This window comes from Pan paniscus, chromosome 2 (assembly GCF_029289425.2).
Source record: "Pan paniscus chromosome 2, NHGRI_mPanPan1-v2.0_pri, whole genome shotgun sequence".
Classification (NCBI taxonomy): domain Eukaryota; kingdom Metazoa; phylum Chordata; class Mammalia; order Primates; family Hominidae; genus Pan; species Pan paniscus.
In genome coordinates this window covers 45,487,223-45,502,890 of record NC_085926.1, presented here as the reverse complement: position 1 = coordinate 45,502,890, position 15,668 = coordinate 45,487,223, and the positions used below count along the sequence as shown (strand labels likewise).

Genomic DNA, 15,668 nt, shown 5'->3' with positions numbered 1-15,668 from the left:
TAACCCTGTGTTGCCAGTCAGCCTGAGGGAAGTGAAGACTCCTTAGGAGCTGAGGATCATGTGGTATGAAAGACAGATTCCTGCTGCCCAGATGGTTCCTGTGGCCCGGGGCTTTTGCGCTTGCTAATGAACCTATTCTGTGTCTAACAGATGTGCCTTTTGGCAGAAGGAGAAAGAAGATTCCTGCTTGTTCCTCAGATGGAATCCTATTAAAACTCACATCTGAATATGAGACGGAGGTCACAGAAGAGAGATCATCACTTCTTTTAGTGAGCTGGTCCTGTGTGGCTTGTCCTGTGACCCAGCTGCAGCGGGAAGATTTCCAAAACCTCCGTATGGCAGTTGTACAGGATGCCTGGGAGATGAAAGGACCTTGGACACAAATGTTCTGGGCAGAAGCTGTTACAAATTCCACTTTAAAAAAAAATGAGGAAGCCCAGCCTTCCTGGAGCAGTCAGGATGCTTATTTATAGTAGCCTGGGCCCCTGCCAACATTTCCATATAGATGGGAGTGGGGCCATCCTGTTCAGCAGTGAGGAACAGAAACTCAGGACCCTGGTTTTTATGTAGCGTTTTCGCCTCCTTGCTCATTTTAGGGAAGTAAGAATACCTAACATTTGCGTGGAAAATAGAATGATTCCTTTATGTGGTAATGCCAAGGGGAGAGGTCAGGTGGAGAGCTGGCCTTCAGGACACACAGTCTAAACACAGGCTGGGAAGTGGCAAGGCCCTGGCACACAAGCCTACCTGACAAGGTCGGCTATGGCCCACAGCCCACCCCCTTCCTTCCCCTCCTCTGGGAGAGCTACTATTGCAGACTTTCCTGCAGAATAACCGAAACAAGCCTCCTCTTCCCACTGAGAGGTGGTGAGGTCGCCATGTCACCACGGCACCCCAGAGTGATCATGGCTTCTGTGGATGGCAGTCCTCTCCTGGTGGCCATCTTCAGGCCTGCCTCCACCTCATCGCCTCACCCCTGCACTCATAGACACACCACGGGGGAAGACTCAGGGACTCGGCGGCGTCCGATCCCTGCTGTGCCTCATGTAGCCTTGGCAATTCCAAGGAAGTGAATAGGAAGTGAGGCCACTTTGCTTTATCCTTTACCCAGAGAAATAATTTCATTGACAGTATTTTGAACCAGCAACAACATCTACACAGCACACACATTCATGTATAAAAAACTATCAGAGCATCAGTGGGTATCTTATTCTCCCCTGTAATTATCACACATACTTTTACATGATTTTTACGTTTATAATTTTGTTGAAGTCAATGAGTACAGTGTAAAGACAGCAAAACACAATAGCTACATTTCACAACCACTTTTTATAAAAAGCTACAAAGAAAGTCATCCCAAATTATTTTATGAAGAAAAATAGATTTGTGGACTGAGACCTCAAGAGGGAGAATTCCTTCAGAATCCCTAAGGGACGTAAAGGCTCTCTCACTGTGCTCTCAAAATTAAGGTGCTGATGGATTACTTGGAGATCACGAGTCACACACCAGAGGCAAATATCGAGAAGGAAAAGTCACCACAGAACTATAAAAATGGCCAGAGAAACAGAAATGTTAAGGAGATCTTACTTATTTTAAATAACTTATATTTTGGACAAGGGACTAATCTCAAAGAGGCACACAAAGACAAAGACACACACACACACACACACACACACACACACACACACACACACCGAGCAAAAGAAGGACCATCACCCAAATGCCCATCACTACATTCACTGGTTAGGACACCCTATCTCTGTTAAAAAAAGAATGGAATAGTGTTGATACAGAACTACTCTAAAGAACAGTAAGAGCAAAAAATGTTTGTATAGGATGTTAACATCTCTATAAAGGTAGACATGTCACATCCATCCATCACATGCTTCTGTCAGATTAAACATAGCATTGGTGACAAAGGTTCTCTGGGAAGCAACTGAGTGACAGCTTAGGACACACTCTCTTGTAACGTTGAATGCTTTACAAAACACGTATAGACATGCTTTTCAATTTAAAAATTAGGTTTCGCTTTGCTTTAAGAAGCCCAGAGAGGCACACTGGAAACTGGACAGATTTTCTGCAGATGGTTGTAGGCACTTTTCTCCCGAAGCTGGGCACATACAGAAGTGAGTTCACTCCCCAGGAGCAGTGCCCTGAGGACAGGCCAGCCAGGGCTCCGAGTGCTCCTGCAGGCACATTCCACGTACTCTGCCACACACAGCAGGAGGAATGCCTGCCTCAGACAGTAGTAAGATGAATGGTTGGATCTGGTTAGGTGTGTGTGTATGTGTAGGTGTTAAAACCTTCTTCAGACCAGGTGTGGTGGCTCACGCCTATAATCCTAGCACTTTGAGAGGCTGAGGTGGAGGTATCGCTTAAGCCCAGGAGTTCAAGACTAGCCTAGGCCCTAGTCTCTACAAAAAAATAAAAAATTAGCCAGATGTGGTGGCGCATGCCTACGTCCCAGCTCCTCAGGAGGCTGAGGCGGGAGGATCACCTGAGCCTGAGAGGTTGAGGTTGCAGTGAGCTGTGATCATGCCACTGCACTCAGCCTGGGCAACAGAGTGAGACCCTGTCTCAAAAAATAAACAAATAAAAATAAAAAATAAAACTTTCAATTGGAAATAAATTCCTTCCTCCCTTCCTTCCTCTCATAGTCTATATTATTTTCCAGAATTAGAATCTCAACACTCAAGACTTATGAGTTTAGAAAGGCAATTAAAAAAATCCTTTATTCTGCAATAATTATAGATTCACAGGAAGTTACAAAGAAATGTTCAGGAGGTCCTATGTGAGGTCCTGTGCACCCTTCACCCAGCCTCCTCCAGTGGTCACAGCTGGCATGATTATATCACAATATCAAAACCAGGAAGTTGACATGAATGCAATCCACAGAGCTTATTTGGATTCCATCAGTTTAATAACTAATGTGTGTGTGTGTGGGTGTGCGTGTGTGTGTGTGTGTGTGTGTAACTTAGCATAACCATGTGTAGTTTCATGTAACCACCATCAGTTAACACAGCCAAGAGCCAGAAGAGTTCCATCATCACAAGGCTCCCTAGCGCCACTCTTTTATGGCCACCACCCACAACTCCTAACCCATGGCAACCATGAATATGTTCTCCATCTCTACAACTGTGTTATCTCAGGACTGTTATATAAATGGAATAATATGGTAGATTGCTTTAGTGATTAGCTTCTTTCAATCAGCATATTCCCCTAAGATCCATCCAAGCTGTTGCCTGTTGGGTCATTTTTCAGGATGGTGAAATTACGTCTCCAACACGAGCACCACCAAGGAGCTCGCTGTTTGGTGATTTTCTTTCTTTCTTTCTTTTCTTTTCTTTTTTTTTTTTTTTTAATTGAGACAGATTCTCACTCTGTCGCCCAGGCAGGAGTGCAGTGGCACAATCTCAGCTCACTGCAACCTCCACCTCCCAGGTTCAAGCGATTCTTCTGCCCCAGCCCATCCTGAGTAGCTGGGATTATAGGCATGTGCCACCACGCCTGGCTAAGTTTTTGTATTTTTTTAGTAGAGACAGAGTTTTACCATGTTGGCCAGGTTGGTCTCCCGACCTCAGGTGATCTGTCTGCCTCGGCCTCCCAAAGTGCTGGGATTACAGGAGTGAGCCAGTGTGCCTGTTTGATGATTTTCTGCTCTTTTACTGTTGACCAGCAAAGGAACCCTTGAGTCTTTTGTCTAGAAACAGTATCAGTGGCTCCAAATACTCAAAATTTCCCTAGGCAAGCAGCTACCACCCTCATCTAGATAGGACAATATTATGGTAAACAAAAGAAACTTTGTGAATTCAGATGTGGTGTCTTTAGCTTCTCAGATCCGAAGCTTCAGGAAGGAAAAAAAGATTTCCTCATCCTGTTTGCAAACTGCCAAGACGCTGGGTCTGTTTCTTATAAAAGGTCTCTGTTTACTCTTTAAGCAATTGATAGAGGACTGTTAGGTTCTAAGTACTTTCGGCGTCTCTAAAATGTTTGCTTTTTATCCAGGGCAATAATGGCCATTATGCCAAGAGGACTTCACATCTCCCTTAAGATATAGATCTCAATTCTGTTGCTCTTTGGGGAGAACTTCTTTGAAAATCAGCCTCTCAGGGGAACTCTAGGAATGGTCATTTCTGACATGCCACCTTGGTGGACCATGTTTTCTTTAGTCATTCTGGAGTTATCTTTCTAAGATGCAGGAATAAAACTGAAGGTATATGAAAGGTAAGTGTTTTAGAAAAAATGAAATATGCATAAAAGCTGTCCCAGATCCTTGGGACAGGAATGACTTGACAGTCTGAGAAGATAATATTAAGGCCCTATCACAATATAGTGCTTCTGTCTGCAAAGGACTTTCAACACTCTGTTACATTAACCCTCCTCAGATGCTGGGAGAGGCAGGAGGCATCATTTCCCCATTCTCTCCTGGGGGCACCTAATACCCATGAGTAATGACCTAGGGGGACATTCCTGGTACATACGACTCCTCACTTGCCTGGGCTATGTCCCCAGCTGCTCATTCAGGAAAAAACGATACACATCTCATGGGGGAGAGCAGGAGACATAGGTTTCCCACTGCTTCTTTGAACTGAAAAAAAATGAGTTGCTATAGATCTGTAAAACTTCAGGGAGGACTGCAACTGAAATGAACACAATGTCCACTGCTCCAACTGCTCTCTCCTGCTTTCCTACAAATGCCTAGAACACTGCCTGACACATAGTACACACTCAATAAATGTTTATGGAATGACTGAATGAAACACTGTAGCAAAACTAAGGTTCAATCTAGATCCACTCTTTATTATAAAACTGATCACAAAAGCCCCAGTGGGGTGACGTGTAGAAAAATCACGGTGCAAAGTTTGAAATGGGCTAGTTTCTACCACACTTCTTTAGAACATGTCCTGTTGGAGATCTGGTCACAGAAATGAAGGACAGACTCACAGAGGCAAACCACAGTGTACACTACCATAAGACCTGCCAGGGAGAGGAAGGACCCTAGACAGAGTAGATCCTCTGACCCCTGTATTCCAGATGCAGAGAGGGGCATGCTGGAGGGAGTTTCTGAAAATCCCATTTACATCAGTCCTTCCTGGGAGAAACAAAATGAAGGAGGTAGACAGATAAAGTGGGCCAAAGAAGGAAGATGAACGGGAGAAATGTATATTCTGCGATGAGAGTGGGTGAGTTTATCACAAATTGGATCAGTATTGTTTTATAGAAAAGACTACGACAGAATTAACAGCAGGCTACTTAAAAGACTTAATGTGGGGCCGGCGCAGTGGCTCACGCCTGTAATCCCAGCAATTTGGGAGGCCGAGGCGGGCGGATCACAAAGTCAGAAGATTGAGACCATCCTGACCAACATGGTGAAACCCCGTCTCTACTAAAAATACAAAAAATTAGCTGGGTATGGTGGCGGGGGCCTGTAGTCCCAGCTACTCAGGAGGCTGATGCAGGCAAATGGTGTGAACCCAGGAGGCGGAGCTTGCAGTGAGCCGAGATCGCGCCACTGCACTCCAGCCTGGGCGACAGAGCAAGACTCCATCTCAAAAAAAAAAAAAAAAAAAAAAAAAGACTTAATGTGACCACCAAAGCTAAATGAAAGAGCCATGTTTCCTGCTTAAGAAGATAATAAAAGTCTGCAAAATATAATATAATATGGCTGCAGCTTGTCAGGGCCTAATACCACCCTCCCTTAAGGGTGTCTGTCTATTCAGCAAGGAACAAGTTAAGATCTTGTCCTGAAGTCTGCTGTAACACAGTAAAAAGAGGTGGCCGGGCGCTGTGGTTCACACCTGTAATCCCAGCACTTTGGGAGGCTGAGGTGGGCGGACCACCTGAAGTCAGGAGTTTGAGACCAGCCTGGCCAACATGGCAAAACCTCGTCTCTACTAAAAACACAAAAATTAGCCAGGCATGGTGGCACGTGCCTGTAATCCCAGCTGCTCAGGAGGCTAAGGCACAAAAACTGCTTGAACCTGGGAGGCGGAAGTTGCAGTGAGCTGAGGTGGCACCACTGCACTCCAGCCTGGGCGACACAGTGTGACTCTGTCTCAAAAAAAATAAAAAAAGACAGAGGCAACTCATTCCCTCTGTGAAGTCAGTGAAACCCTCTTTCACTAACCTAACAATGCATATTGAGAAAAAGCTCGTCTTAGTAAAATAACTGCAAAATTCTATATAACCCCAGCAAATAGATTTTTTTGCAAATAGATTTTTTTCCCAAACAGAATTTAATGGTATATTAAGTCTACCATGACATGGTCAATATGAATTTATCTGAGGATATCTCAATATTAGGCAATCAATTAACTGAACATAAATCATATCTAAAGGGCAAAAGAGAAAATTAAAAGCAAATAATACATCACCTCAACAACTGGACAATAGGCATTAAGTAAAATATAACTCCCATTCCTAATATGAGTGCTGATAAACAAAACCAGAAGGCTGCTTCCTTAACATGACAGAGACTATCCATCCCAAACCAACAGCCAACATCACATCTAACCGGGGAAGCGTTTGTTGCATTTATATCTGGAAATGAGACCTGATTGCCTGTAGCCAGCATTCTTTAACACTGCATAGGGTTTTCTAAAAAGTATAATAAAGAAAATAATCAGACACCATGGTATAACTATTAGAAGAAGAAAACATCCTTATTTGCTGATCATAGAATCCTAGAAAATCTAAGAGGATTTTACCTGTTAAAGTAAGATCAGTAGGGAATTAGGATAGAAAACAAATATGCAAATAAAAATTTAAAAAAATATATGCCATTGGAATAAGTTCTGGAGATCTACTGTGCATCCTGGTGACTACAGTTAATAGCAATGCATTATTTAGTTGAAAATTGCTAAGAGAGTAGATTTTTAACATTCCCATCACAACAAATGATATGTGTGAGGTGATGGATATGCTAATTACCTTGGTTTAATCATTCCACAATGTGTACATATATCAAAACAACACATTGTACACCATAAATATATGCAATTTTTCTCAATTACATCTTTTTAAAAGGACAGTAGGCTGGGTGCAGTGGCTCATGCCTATAATCCCAGCACTTTGGGAGGCCAAGGAGGGAGGACTGCTTGAGCCCAGGAGCTCAGGACTAGCCTGGGCAACACAGTGAGACACTATCTCTATAAAAAAAAAAAATACAAAAATTAGCCGGGCGTGGGGGCATGTGCTTACAGTCCCAGCTACTTGGGAGGCTGAGGCACGAGGTCTGCTTGAGCCCAGGAGGTCAAGGCTGCAATAAGCCCAGATTGTGCCTCTGTACTCCAGCCTGGACAACAGAGTGAGACCCTGCCTCAAAAAATAAAAATAAATTTTAAAAAATTTAAAAGATTAAAAAAATCAATTATACTAAGAAAATAATGAGTTATTTTCCTCATATATTCCAGAGGATTCAAGTTACTTGGATTAATCTATTAGATTAATAGATTAATTCTTTCTTATAGTTTTTTATCAGTCTACATATATTTTTCTTAACTGATCAGATTTCCATGGTATTAACCTTTATCTGACAGCATTAAGAAGACTATCAACTCACAATAAATCTTAACTGAAATCAAACAAATGTTGGTGTCAATGTGGTTTTACAGAAGAAAAATATGCCAGCCATTATCAGTCAGAAAATATAGCAGAAAGAGATTCTAGTCTACAAGAACACAAAAGAAAAGAAAATACTTGAGACAGACTATGAGCTAGGATGAAAGTTTGGATGAGGTAAAGATGTGAAACCTTCCTGAATTAATTCTAAGTTTAACCACATTTCAATTGAAATGTCATGGTGATTTTGGGGAAACTTAACAAATTATGCAGAGTTTTGCTGAGAAAAATAAACAGGTGAGAAGAGGTAAAATAATTATAAGAAAAGAAATGAAGAAAGGCTAGTCTGCCAGGTGTTAAAACTGTCTGTAAAAATGCAATAGTTAAATCATTGAAGCACAATGTACAATTCAAAAACAGATCCTAGAGTGGAAGATGGAATAACTTCTTAGGAAAATAATTTGTTAATATATATCAAGAGTCTTAAATAGATTCATATCTTTTCCACTTCAAGGAAATAATATGAAGTGAGAACAAGATTTATGCACAGAATTGTCCATGGTGGATTGTTTATGGGAGTGAAATGTTAGACACACTAAGTCATGGCACACATGGAATATTAATGCAGTTTTTTTTTTGAGACGGAGTCTTGCTCTGTCACCAGGTGGGAGTGTAGTGGTGCGATCTTGGCTCACTGCAACCTCCAGCTCCCGGGTTCAAGCAACTCTCCTGCCTCAGCCTCCTGAGTATGTGACTTCACAGGCACATGCCACCATGCCCAGCTAATTTTTGTATTTTTAATAGAGATGGGGTTTCACCATGTTGGCCAAGATGGTCTCGATCTCTTGACCTCGTGATCCACCCGCCTCGGCCTCCTATAGTGCTGGGATTACAGGCGTGAGCCACAGCGCCCAGCCTAATGTGGTTATTTTAAAAGTTTATATGTTAAAAAAACAAAAACAAACAAGCAAACAAACAAAAAACTCCAAATATCATATTCTTAAATATCATATTGTTAAACTGGAAATACTGAGAATTTAATTTTTTGCTAACCTGAGAAACCAACCTAAGCCCAGTGTAAAGCAAAGATGGTCAAACTGTTGCTCTGTGCTCTGACTGACTCTCTGAAGTCGTGTTCTGACTGACTCTCTGAAGTCTGTCCAGACAGGATGCACTAGGGCTCTGATGCTGACACCACCACCACAGCCTGCTGCTTGAGCTCCTCTAAGACATATCTCCTTGCTCTGGGCCCAGGTGTATGGGTCCCTGTTACCCATCCTCACAGCTGCAAAGGTGTGAGCAATCACTCAGGATTTCAAAGACATGGGATGGGCCCAGGTTGGGCTACTCCAGTTTGCAGAATGGGTTTATCACAAAGGGATTGAAAAATCCATATTTAACATCTGGAATCATGATATCTGCTCATGTTTCTGTTCAGGCATATTCATAGAAGACCCAGAGAATTTCTGGAATTTGATTTGAGAGTGTGCATCAAAAGCCTTAATCTTTTGTATCTCTTCTGACCAAGCAATTACAGTTAGTTATGTGTTCTTAGGAAATAATTTTGCACGTAAACATTAGCTATTTAGCATTTTTTTTTTTTTGGAGATGGAGTTTCGCTCTCATTGCCCAGGATGGAGTGCAATGGCGCAATCTCAGCTCACCGCAACCTCTGCCTCCTGGGTTCAAGCGATTCTCCTGCCTCAGCCTCCTGAGTAGCTGGGATTACAGGCATGTGCCACCACGCCCGGCTAATTTTGTATTTTTAGTAGAGCCTGACAGCTGGTCTCGAACTCCCGACCTCAGGTGATCAGCCCACCTCAGCCTCCCAAAGTGCTGAAATTACAGGTGTGAGCTACCGTGCCCGGCGGCTACTTAGCTTTTAAAAAAATAATGTATAACTATAAACAGTTTGAATGTTCAATGATAGGGAGTGCGTAAATTCAAACAATGGAAAACTGTATGACCATTAAAAATGATGTTGTAGGCTGGGCGCGGTGACTCACATCTGCAATCCCAGCACTTTGGGAGGCCGAGGCAGGCAGATCCCCTGAGGTCAGAAGTTTTGAGACCAGACTGGCAACACGGTGAAACCCTGTCTCTACCAAAAATACAAAAATTAGCCAGGCGTGGTGGCAGGTGCCTGTAATCCCAGCTACTTGGGAGGCTGAGGCAGGAGAATCTCTTGAACCTGGGAGGGGAAGTTGCAGTGAGTGGAGATTGTACTACTGCATTCCAGCCTAGGCAACAGAGTGAGACTCCATCTCCAAAAAAAAAAAAAAAAAAAAAAAAGATGTTGTAGAAAAGTATTTAATGGCCCATAAATATATGTTCATGGAATATTTAAGTGGGTAAATCAGGTTATAAGATGACCTCTAGCTTAACAATAAAACAAGTCATCAATAAAAGGGAATGAACTACTATAAACAGAACATGGATTAATCTCAAAAGCATTATGCTAAATGAAATAAAACAGACATGACTACACATTGTATGATTTCATTTATATAACATTTCTGGAAAAGGCAAAACTACAGAGACAGAAAGATTAGTCATGCTGGGGGTTGGAGTGGGTGTGGGATTGACTAATGGTGTGAGGAACCTTTTTTCAGTAATGGAAATCCAGTTCTAAAACTGATCATGGTGATGGTTGCACAAGTATATAAATTTACTTAAAACACTGAGTATATACTTAAAATGGGTAAATTTTAGGGTATTTAAATTTTATAAAGAGACATGACAAAACACAACACAACACAGACAAGTGGACACAAAATACAATACACATAGGTAAGTGAACACAATCATTTTACTTTTTCTATGTTTTGTGAGACAGGCTCTTGCTCTGTCAGCCAGGCTGGAGTACAGTGGCATGATTATGGCTCACTGCAGCCGTGAACTCCTGGGCTCAAGTGATCCTCCCACCTCAGCCTCCCGAGTAGCTGAGCCTACAGACACATGCCACCACATCCAGATAATTTTAAAATTTTTTGTAGAGATGGGGTCTCCCTATGTTGCCCAAGCTGGTCTTGAACTCTTGGGCTCAAGTGATCCTCCTGCCTGGGCCTTCCAAAGTGCTGGGATTACAAGCGTGAGCCACTGCACCCAGCCACCATATCCACTGCAATGATCTGTGCTAAGATGCTGATGGTGGCTGTTTATTTCTAGAGGGTGATGGTTAGGGGATTTTTATTCTCAGTCCTTATCATCTGGGAACTAGTCTGACAATTATAGCTAGGCCTCAGTGTTATAAGAAATTCACCAGTTGTGCATAGCTAGGCCATATTATTCTCCTGTTCAACACAAATGATCTCACTGAACACCAACATCAGACAGTCACATTGAAAACATAAAAGGAGACCAAAACAAGACCATGTCATAATTTTGTCAAAGCACAAAGACAAGGTCACTGTGAAACACACAAAATATCAAACATCCCCTTCTCTAGGCAGATATGAGGGACTGCTATTTCTTTACTAATTACAACTTTATCCTTGCTCAGGTGTACCTCCCTAGAGATAAGATTTCTTTTTTTTTTTTTTTTTTTTTTGAGACGGAGTCTCGCTCTGTCGCCCAGGCTGGAGTGCAGTGGTGTGATCTCAGCTCACTGCAAGCTCCACCTCCTGGGTTCATGCCATTCTCCTGCCTCAGCCTCCCGAGTAGCTGGGACTACAGGTGCCCACCACCATGCCAGGCTAATTTTTTGTATATTTAGTAGAGACAGGGTTTCACCATGTTGGCCAGGATGGTCTCGATCTCTTGACCTCATGATCCACCTGCCTCGGCCTCCCAAAGTGTTGGGATTACAGGCGTGAGCCACCGCGCCCGGCAAGATAAGATTTCTTAAGATACCCAATCACAAAACTGTCCCCACTTACTGACAGCACTCAATCCAGAGCAAATCCTCACTTCCTGAGACCCTTCCCCAAATTACTCTACCAAAGCCCAAATTCATTATATAACAGGTCCTTCCTAGCACCCTCTGAGATGCCCAGTGTTTCCCCCGGTAATAAACCCAAATTGTTATCTGAAGGTGTGTTCCTGGTGGTCTCTGGCTGGAGGATGCTGATAGAATTGCAGGTTCATGGAATTTCAACTGAGACTCTCACTATCTTTGACTGGAACCTTTGACTCAGAAACAGTGCATGCATCTAAGACCCACTTGTGTCTCTACCTGGATGAGGTGCCACTCACCCTTGGCTGGGAACTACGTTCATGCTGAATTGAACTCCAGGATTTCACTGAAGATTTTACTGTTGCATTTATCTTATTTTCTTAAGAATAGGTCCCACTTTGGACATTTGGTTTTTTGATCAGAATTCTATTGTTCTTTGGTGAAACTGTTTTCCAGTAACTAACACCTGCTGGCCTAATGCCCTATCTATCTGCTTGTGTACTATCTTGAATGTTGTTTGTCCACTGGGAGAGGATGGGAATAGGTCCCATAAATTTGTCCTTGAGCTAGCCCTAAGGGTGAAGAGGTCAAGTGGTCAGTCAGTTACTTCTTGGAGACACGCTGTGCCCGAGTCACCATTGCAAAATCTCATAATGACTTCTTCCTCAGTCTTGTTCTTGTGTTCCTGAGAACTGCTTTTATGTTAGTTTTGTCTGCCGATAAGCAGGAGGCTTTGTCTGGCTCCTGATCAATGATGACTTGACTTTGATCAAGCACCAAGATGCAAAATTCCACAAGCAGCAACCCATGGATATGTTGCGGCTCATGTCTTGGTCTTTTTGATCTAAAACTGCCTCCTCCACCACAAGCACAGGCTTTCTTTATGTTTTCTAATTACAGCCCTAACTCCTGTGCATATCTTTTTAAGTGCCACAAATTTCCAAAGACAATTTGGAATGACAGTGATCCCTTTGGGGAACTTTTGATAGGAACAAAATTGTTCATTTGAGAGGTTCCTTAGAACAAAAAGGATAAAACAATTCTGATTATCCAATGGTATGATTTCTTTAATTGTATAAAGAGGTTTCTAACACAAATCGGACTCAAAAATTGTCTCCCTTAAAGATTCAAAATGTGAGAAACTTAAAAACTGTCTCCCCTGTAGATCCACTGAAAACACATTTCAGTTCTTCCCATCTTTCCTCACCTCCTTTGTCTTTACGTTTAAAACCTTGCTCAACTCATGAAGTCCTTATAATTGCCTTCTCCTCCTCCTCTCTCTTTCCCCTCCTACTTTAAATCAGTTGCACAACCTCATTGTCACTTAAAATTGCAACCCCTATGAAAGAGGCATCTGACACTGACTGGTAGCTAGTATTTAAGCTATGTGGTTGTGTTTAGCTCTGCATGCTATTATTAAGGACTTCCCGAATTCCAGAATGGAAAGACAGGAATTAATATAGAATTCAGACTTATCTTGGGTACACTCAACCCAGGCCTCTCTGACTTCTTCCAACTAAGCCACCTGTTGGAGGGGGCCAGGAGTTGCAAAAGCTTGGTTTAAAAAGGGTAACTAAAAGAGTAACTGGAAAGACCCAGAAGATGACTTAAGACACAATGAAATACACTTGTACTCAATCAGGATGTCTTAAAGCATATAAAGTAGGGCAGAATCTGTTGGGAGCTACACCACATCTCTTTCCTGCTAAAGTAAACTGGACCTTGATTCAGTCTTGCAAGCAGCAAAGAATGAACCAAAGGAAACTTCAGAGTCAGACCCATCCAAATCCTTACCCAGGTTTTAGGATTAGTTCCTGATTTCCAAAGCCCTTTCCACTTTTTTGGTTGATGCTTAAAGTCAGAAACTGTAGATATGGTACATAAACAAAAAACTGGCTGGCAAATCCTCCCACTACGTGAACTTCAATATTTGGCTGAACAAGTTTAATTTTAAAGTGGCTTTAGATATCAAAAAGGATAAAAATCCAAACTAAGCTCATGGGTTTACAATGAAAGCGAAATAAAACAGATTCGCTTTTCCTCAAGGAATGAAAAACACTTCCTTTTGACAGAGACACTTATACTGTAAAAAAGGGGACCCTGGAAAAATAAGTCTCATCTTAGCTAAAAAGAAAAAGGAACCACTGCTCCTCCTGAGGAATTAAGAAGCAACTCTGAGGGAGATGGTAGGGCCCAATTCCCAATGAGTCCCTCAAATCAACAAGGAGTACTATGTTTTAAAGTAGAAGGCAATAAACAAGGCTTTGTGAGAGACACAGGCAATACTCTGTCAACTATAAATCCTACTGTAATTTCCACCTATTTCCTGTAGGCATAAAGTTGCTTGGGTGGTGGGAATTTCAAATAATCCTCAAATTCTTCTTATCACTCAAGCTTACACTGAGACTCGTGGTTTGCTCAACTAAACAACATGCATTTCTTCTCTGTGACACCACATCAGTAAATTTAATTAGGAGAGATCTTTTTTTTAGAAGAAATCTTTTACGTCAACGAAACTGCCAAGTCACATGCATTTCAGATGACCTATTTCTAGAAACATCTGAAGACTTTCCCATGCATGATCTTTCAGGAGCTCAATTACATGTCACTTTGCCCCTCCCTATATGCTTGGCCTAATCCCAATTCGATGATTATGTGAAGTCCTGGTTTTGTCCAGGCTAACAGTTCCAATGATGTGGAGAGTTCTAGGGGCTGAAATTCAAGCAGGCAGTCAGGCCTGCTTTGATGCCTAGATTAGGAATAATTGGTGAAGAGTGCTGAATTACAGTATAAGTTTAGACCTATAACTTAATTTCCATCTGTACAGTGGTATTAAACATGAGTTTTTATCTTAAAAAGACCACGCAGGTCATAATATGTGGATACTGGGGGGCTGAGTCACGAGAAGGGATTAAGATGGTAACATCAACACCCACATTAGTCTGGGCACATTATTCAAAGCAGGGAAGTGTCTTTCCTTTTGGTAGGGGTGACCATGTGGATGAAGTACTACCATTCAGAGTACAGGACAGAGAGGTTGCTGAGTATAGATGCCAAATGTTGGACCCTATGTCTGAGGACATCTGAGTCCTGAATGTTGTTCAAAAAGAGGCTTCGACAAATTCTAGTTAGTAGTAACTGGTCAAAAAAAGACTCTGCCACGTACCTGCCCAGATCTCTGAGGTTACATGAGGGGCCATTGGAGCAGCCATCACCATCAGGGCACACAAAGCATCCTCAAACTCAGGGCTGTGGAGAATGACACTCTGAGAGGCTTGCTAAGGAAGAGGAAAAAAAAGTAAGAAGACTGAGGTGTAAAAATAAGCACGGGTAAGAAAGACCATTAATGTGTCTGAAGTCCAGAGACACAAGCTGGTAGGAAGAAACCCCCTTTGCCATCCATTTCTGCTTGGGACAATGAACTTCCCCTACTTAATGACAGCACTGAGATAAACTACAGCAAGCCAGGTGTGGTAGCTGACACTTATACTCCCACTACTTTGGGAGGCCAAGAATTTGAGATCAGCCTGGGCACTATAGTGAGACCTCATCTCTATGAAAAATTAAAAAATAAAAAAAAATTAGCCAGGCACAGTTGCACACACCTATAGTCCCAGTTACTTAGGAGGCTGAAGTGGGAGGATCACTTAAGACCAGGAGGTCAAGGCTGCAGTGAGCTATGACTGCACCACTGCACTGAAGCTTGGGCAACAGTGAGACCCTATCTTTAAAAAAAAAAAAAAAGCTCCAGCAGCAGCAACAACAAATACATGATGTTAACTTATTTAGTCCTCACCACTCTTTGAGGGTGGTATTCTTACCCCATTGGACAGATGAAGCAGCTAAGGATCAGCAAGGGAGGGCAATCTGCCCCCAGGCACACTGTAGCCAAACTCTTACCCACTCTGCTAGGTTTCCTCTGTGCTGCAGGTCCACAGAGAAATGCACCGAGACCTGCTCAAAGGTGTTAAACTGTGAAACACCTAGGGCAGGGGGGCCTCTATACCCTACTTAGGGACCCCTATTCTCTGAAATACCTTTGGTCAATTCCGGCAAACATAGTTGTGTTTAGCTCTGTGTGTTATTATTAAGGACTTCCCAAATTCCGGAATGGAAAGACAGAAATTCATTACAGTTTCATTTCAGTGTCTTGCTTTATTTTTTCTGATTAAAAAACTAACACACACTCAGCACAGAATATACAGGAAATGAA

At 42.3% G+C, this 15,668-nt stretch overlaps 1 protein-coding gene across 2 annotated transcripts in view; it reads right to left on the bottom strand.

Moving 5' to 3' along the window:
- LARS2 (leucyl-tRNA synthetase 2, mitochondrial) overlaps positions 1 to 15,668 on the bottom strand; it is a 159,883-nt gene that overhangs the window by 10,147 nt on the left and 134,068 nt on the right. For both annotated transcript variants that reach the window (XM_003818489.5, XM_008971820.5), the window contains one exon: positions 14,622 to 14,733. In XM_003818489.5, the coding sequence (XP_003818537.1) occupies positions 14,622 to 14,733 (112 nt within the window). The remainder of the gene's footprint in view (positions 1 to 14,621; positions 14,734 to 15,668) is intronic.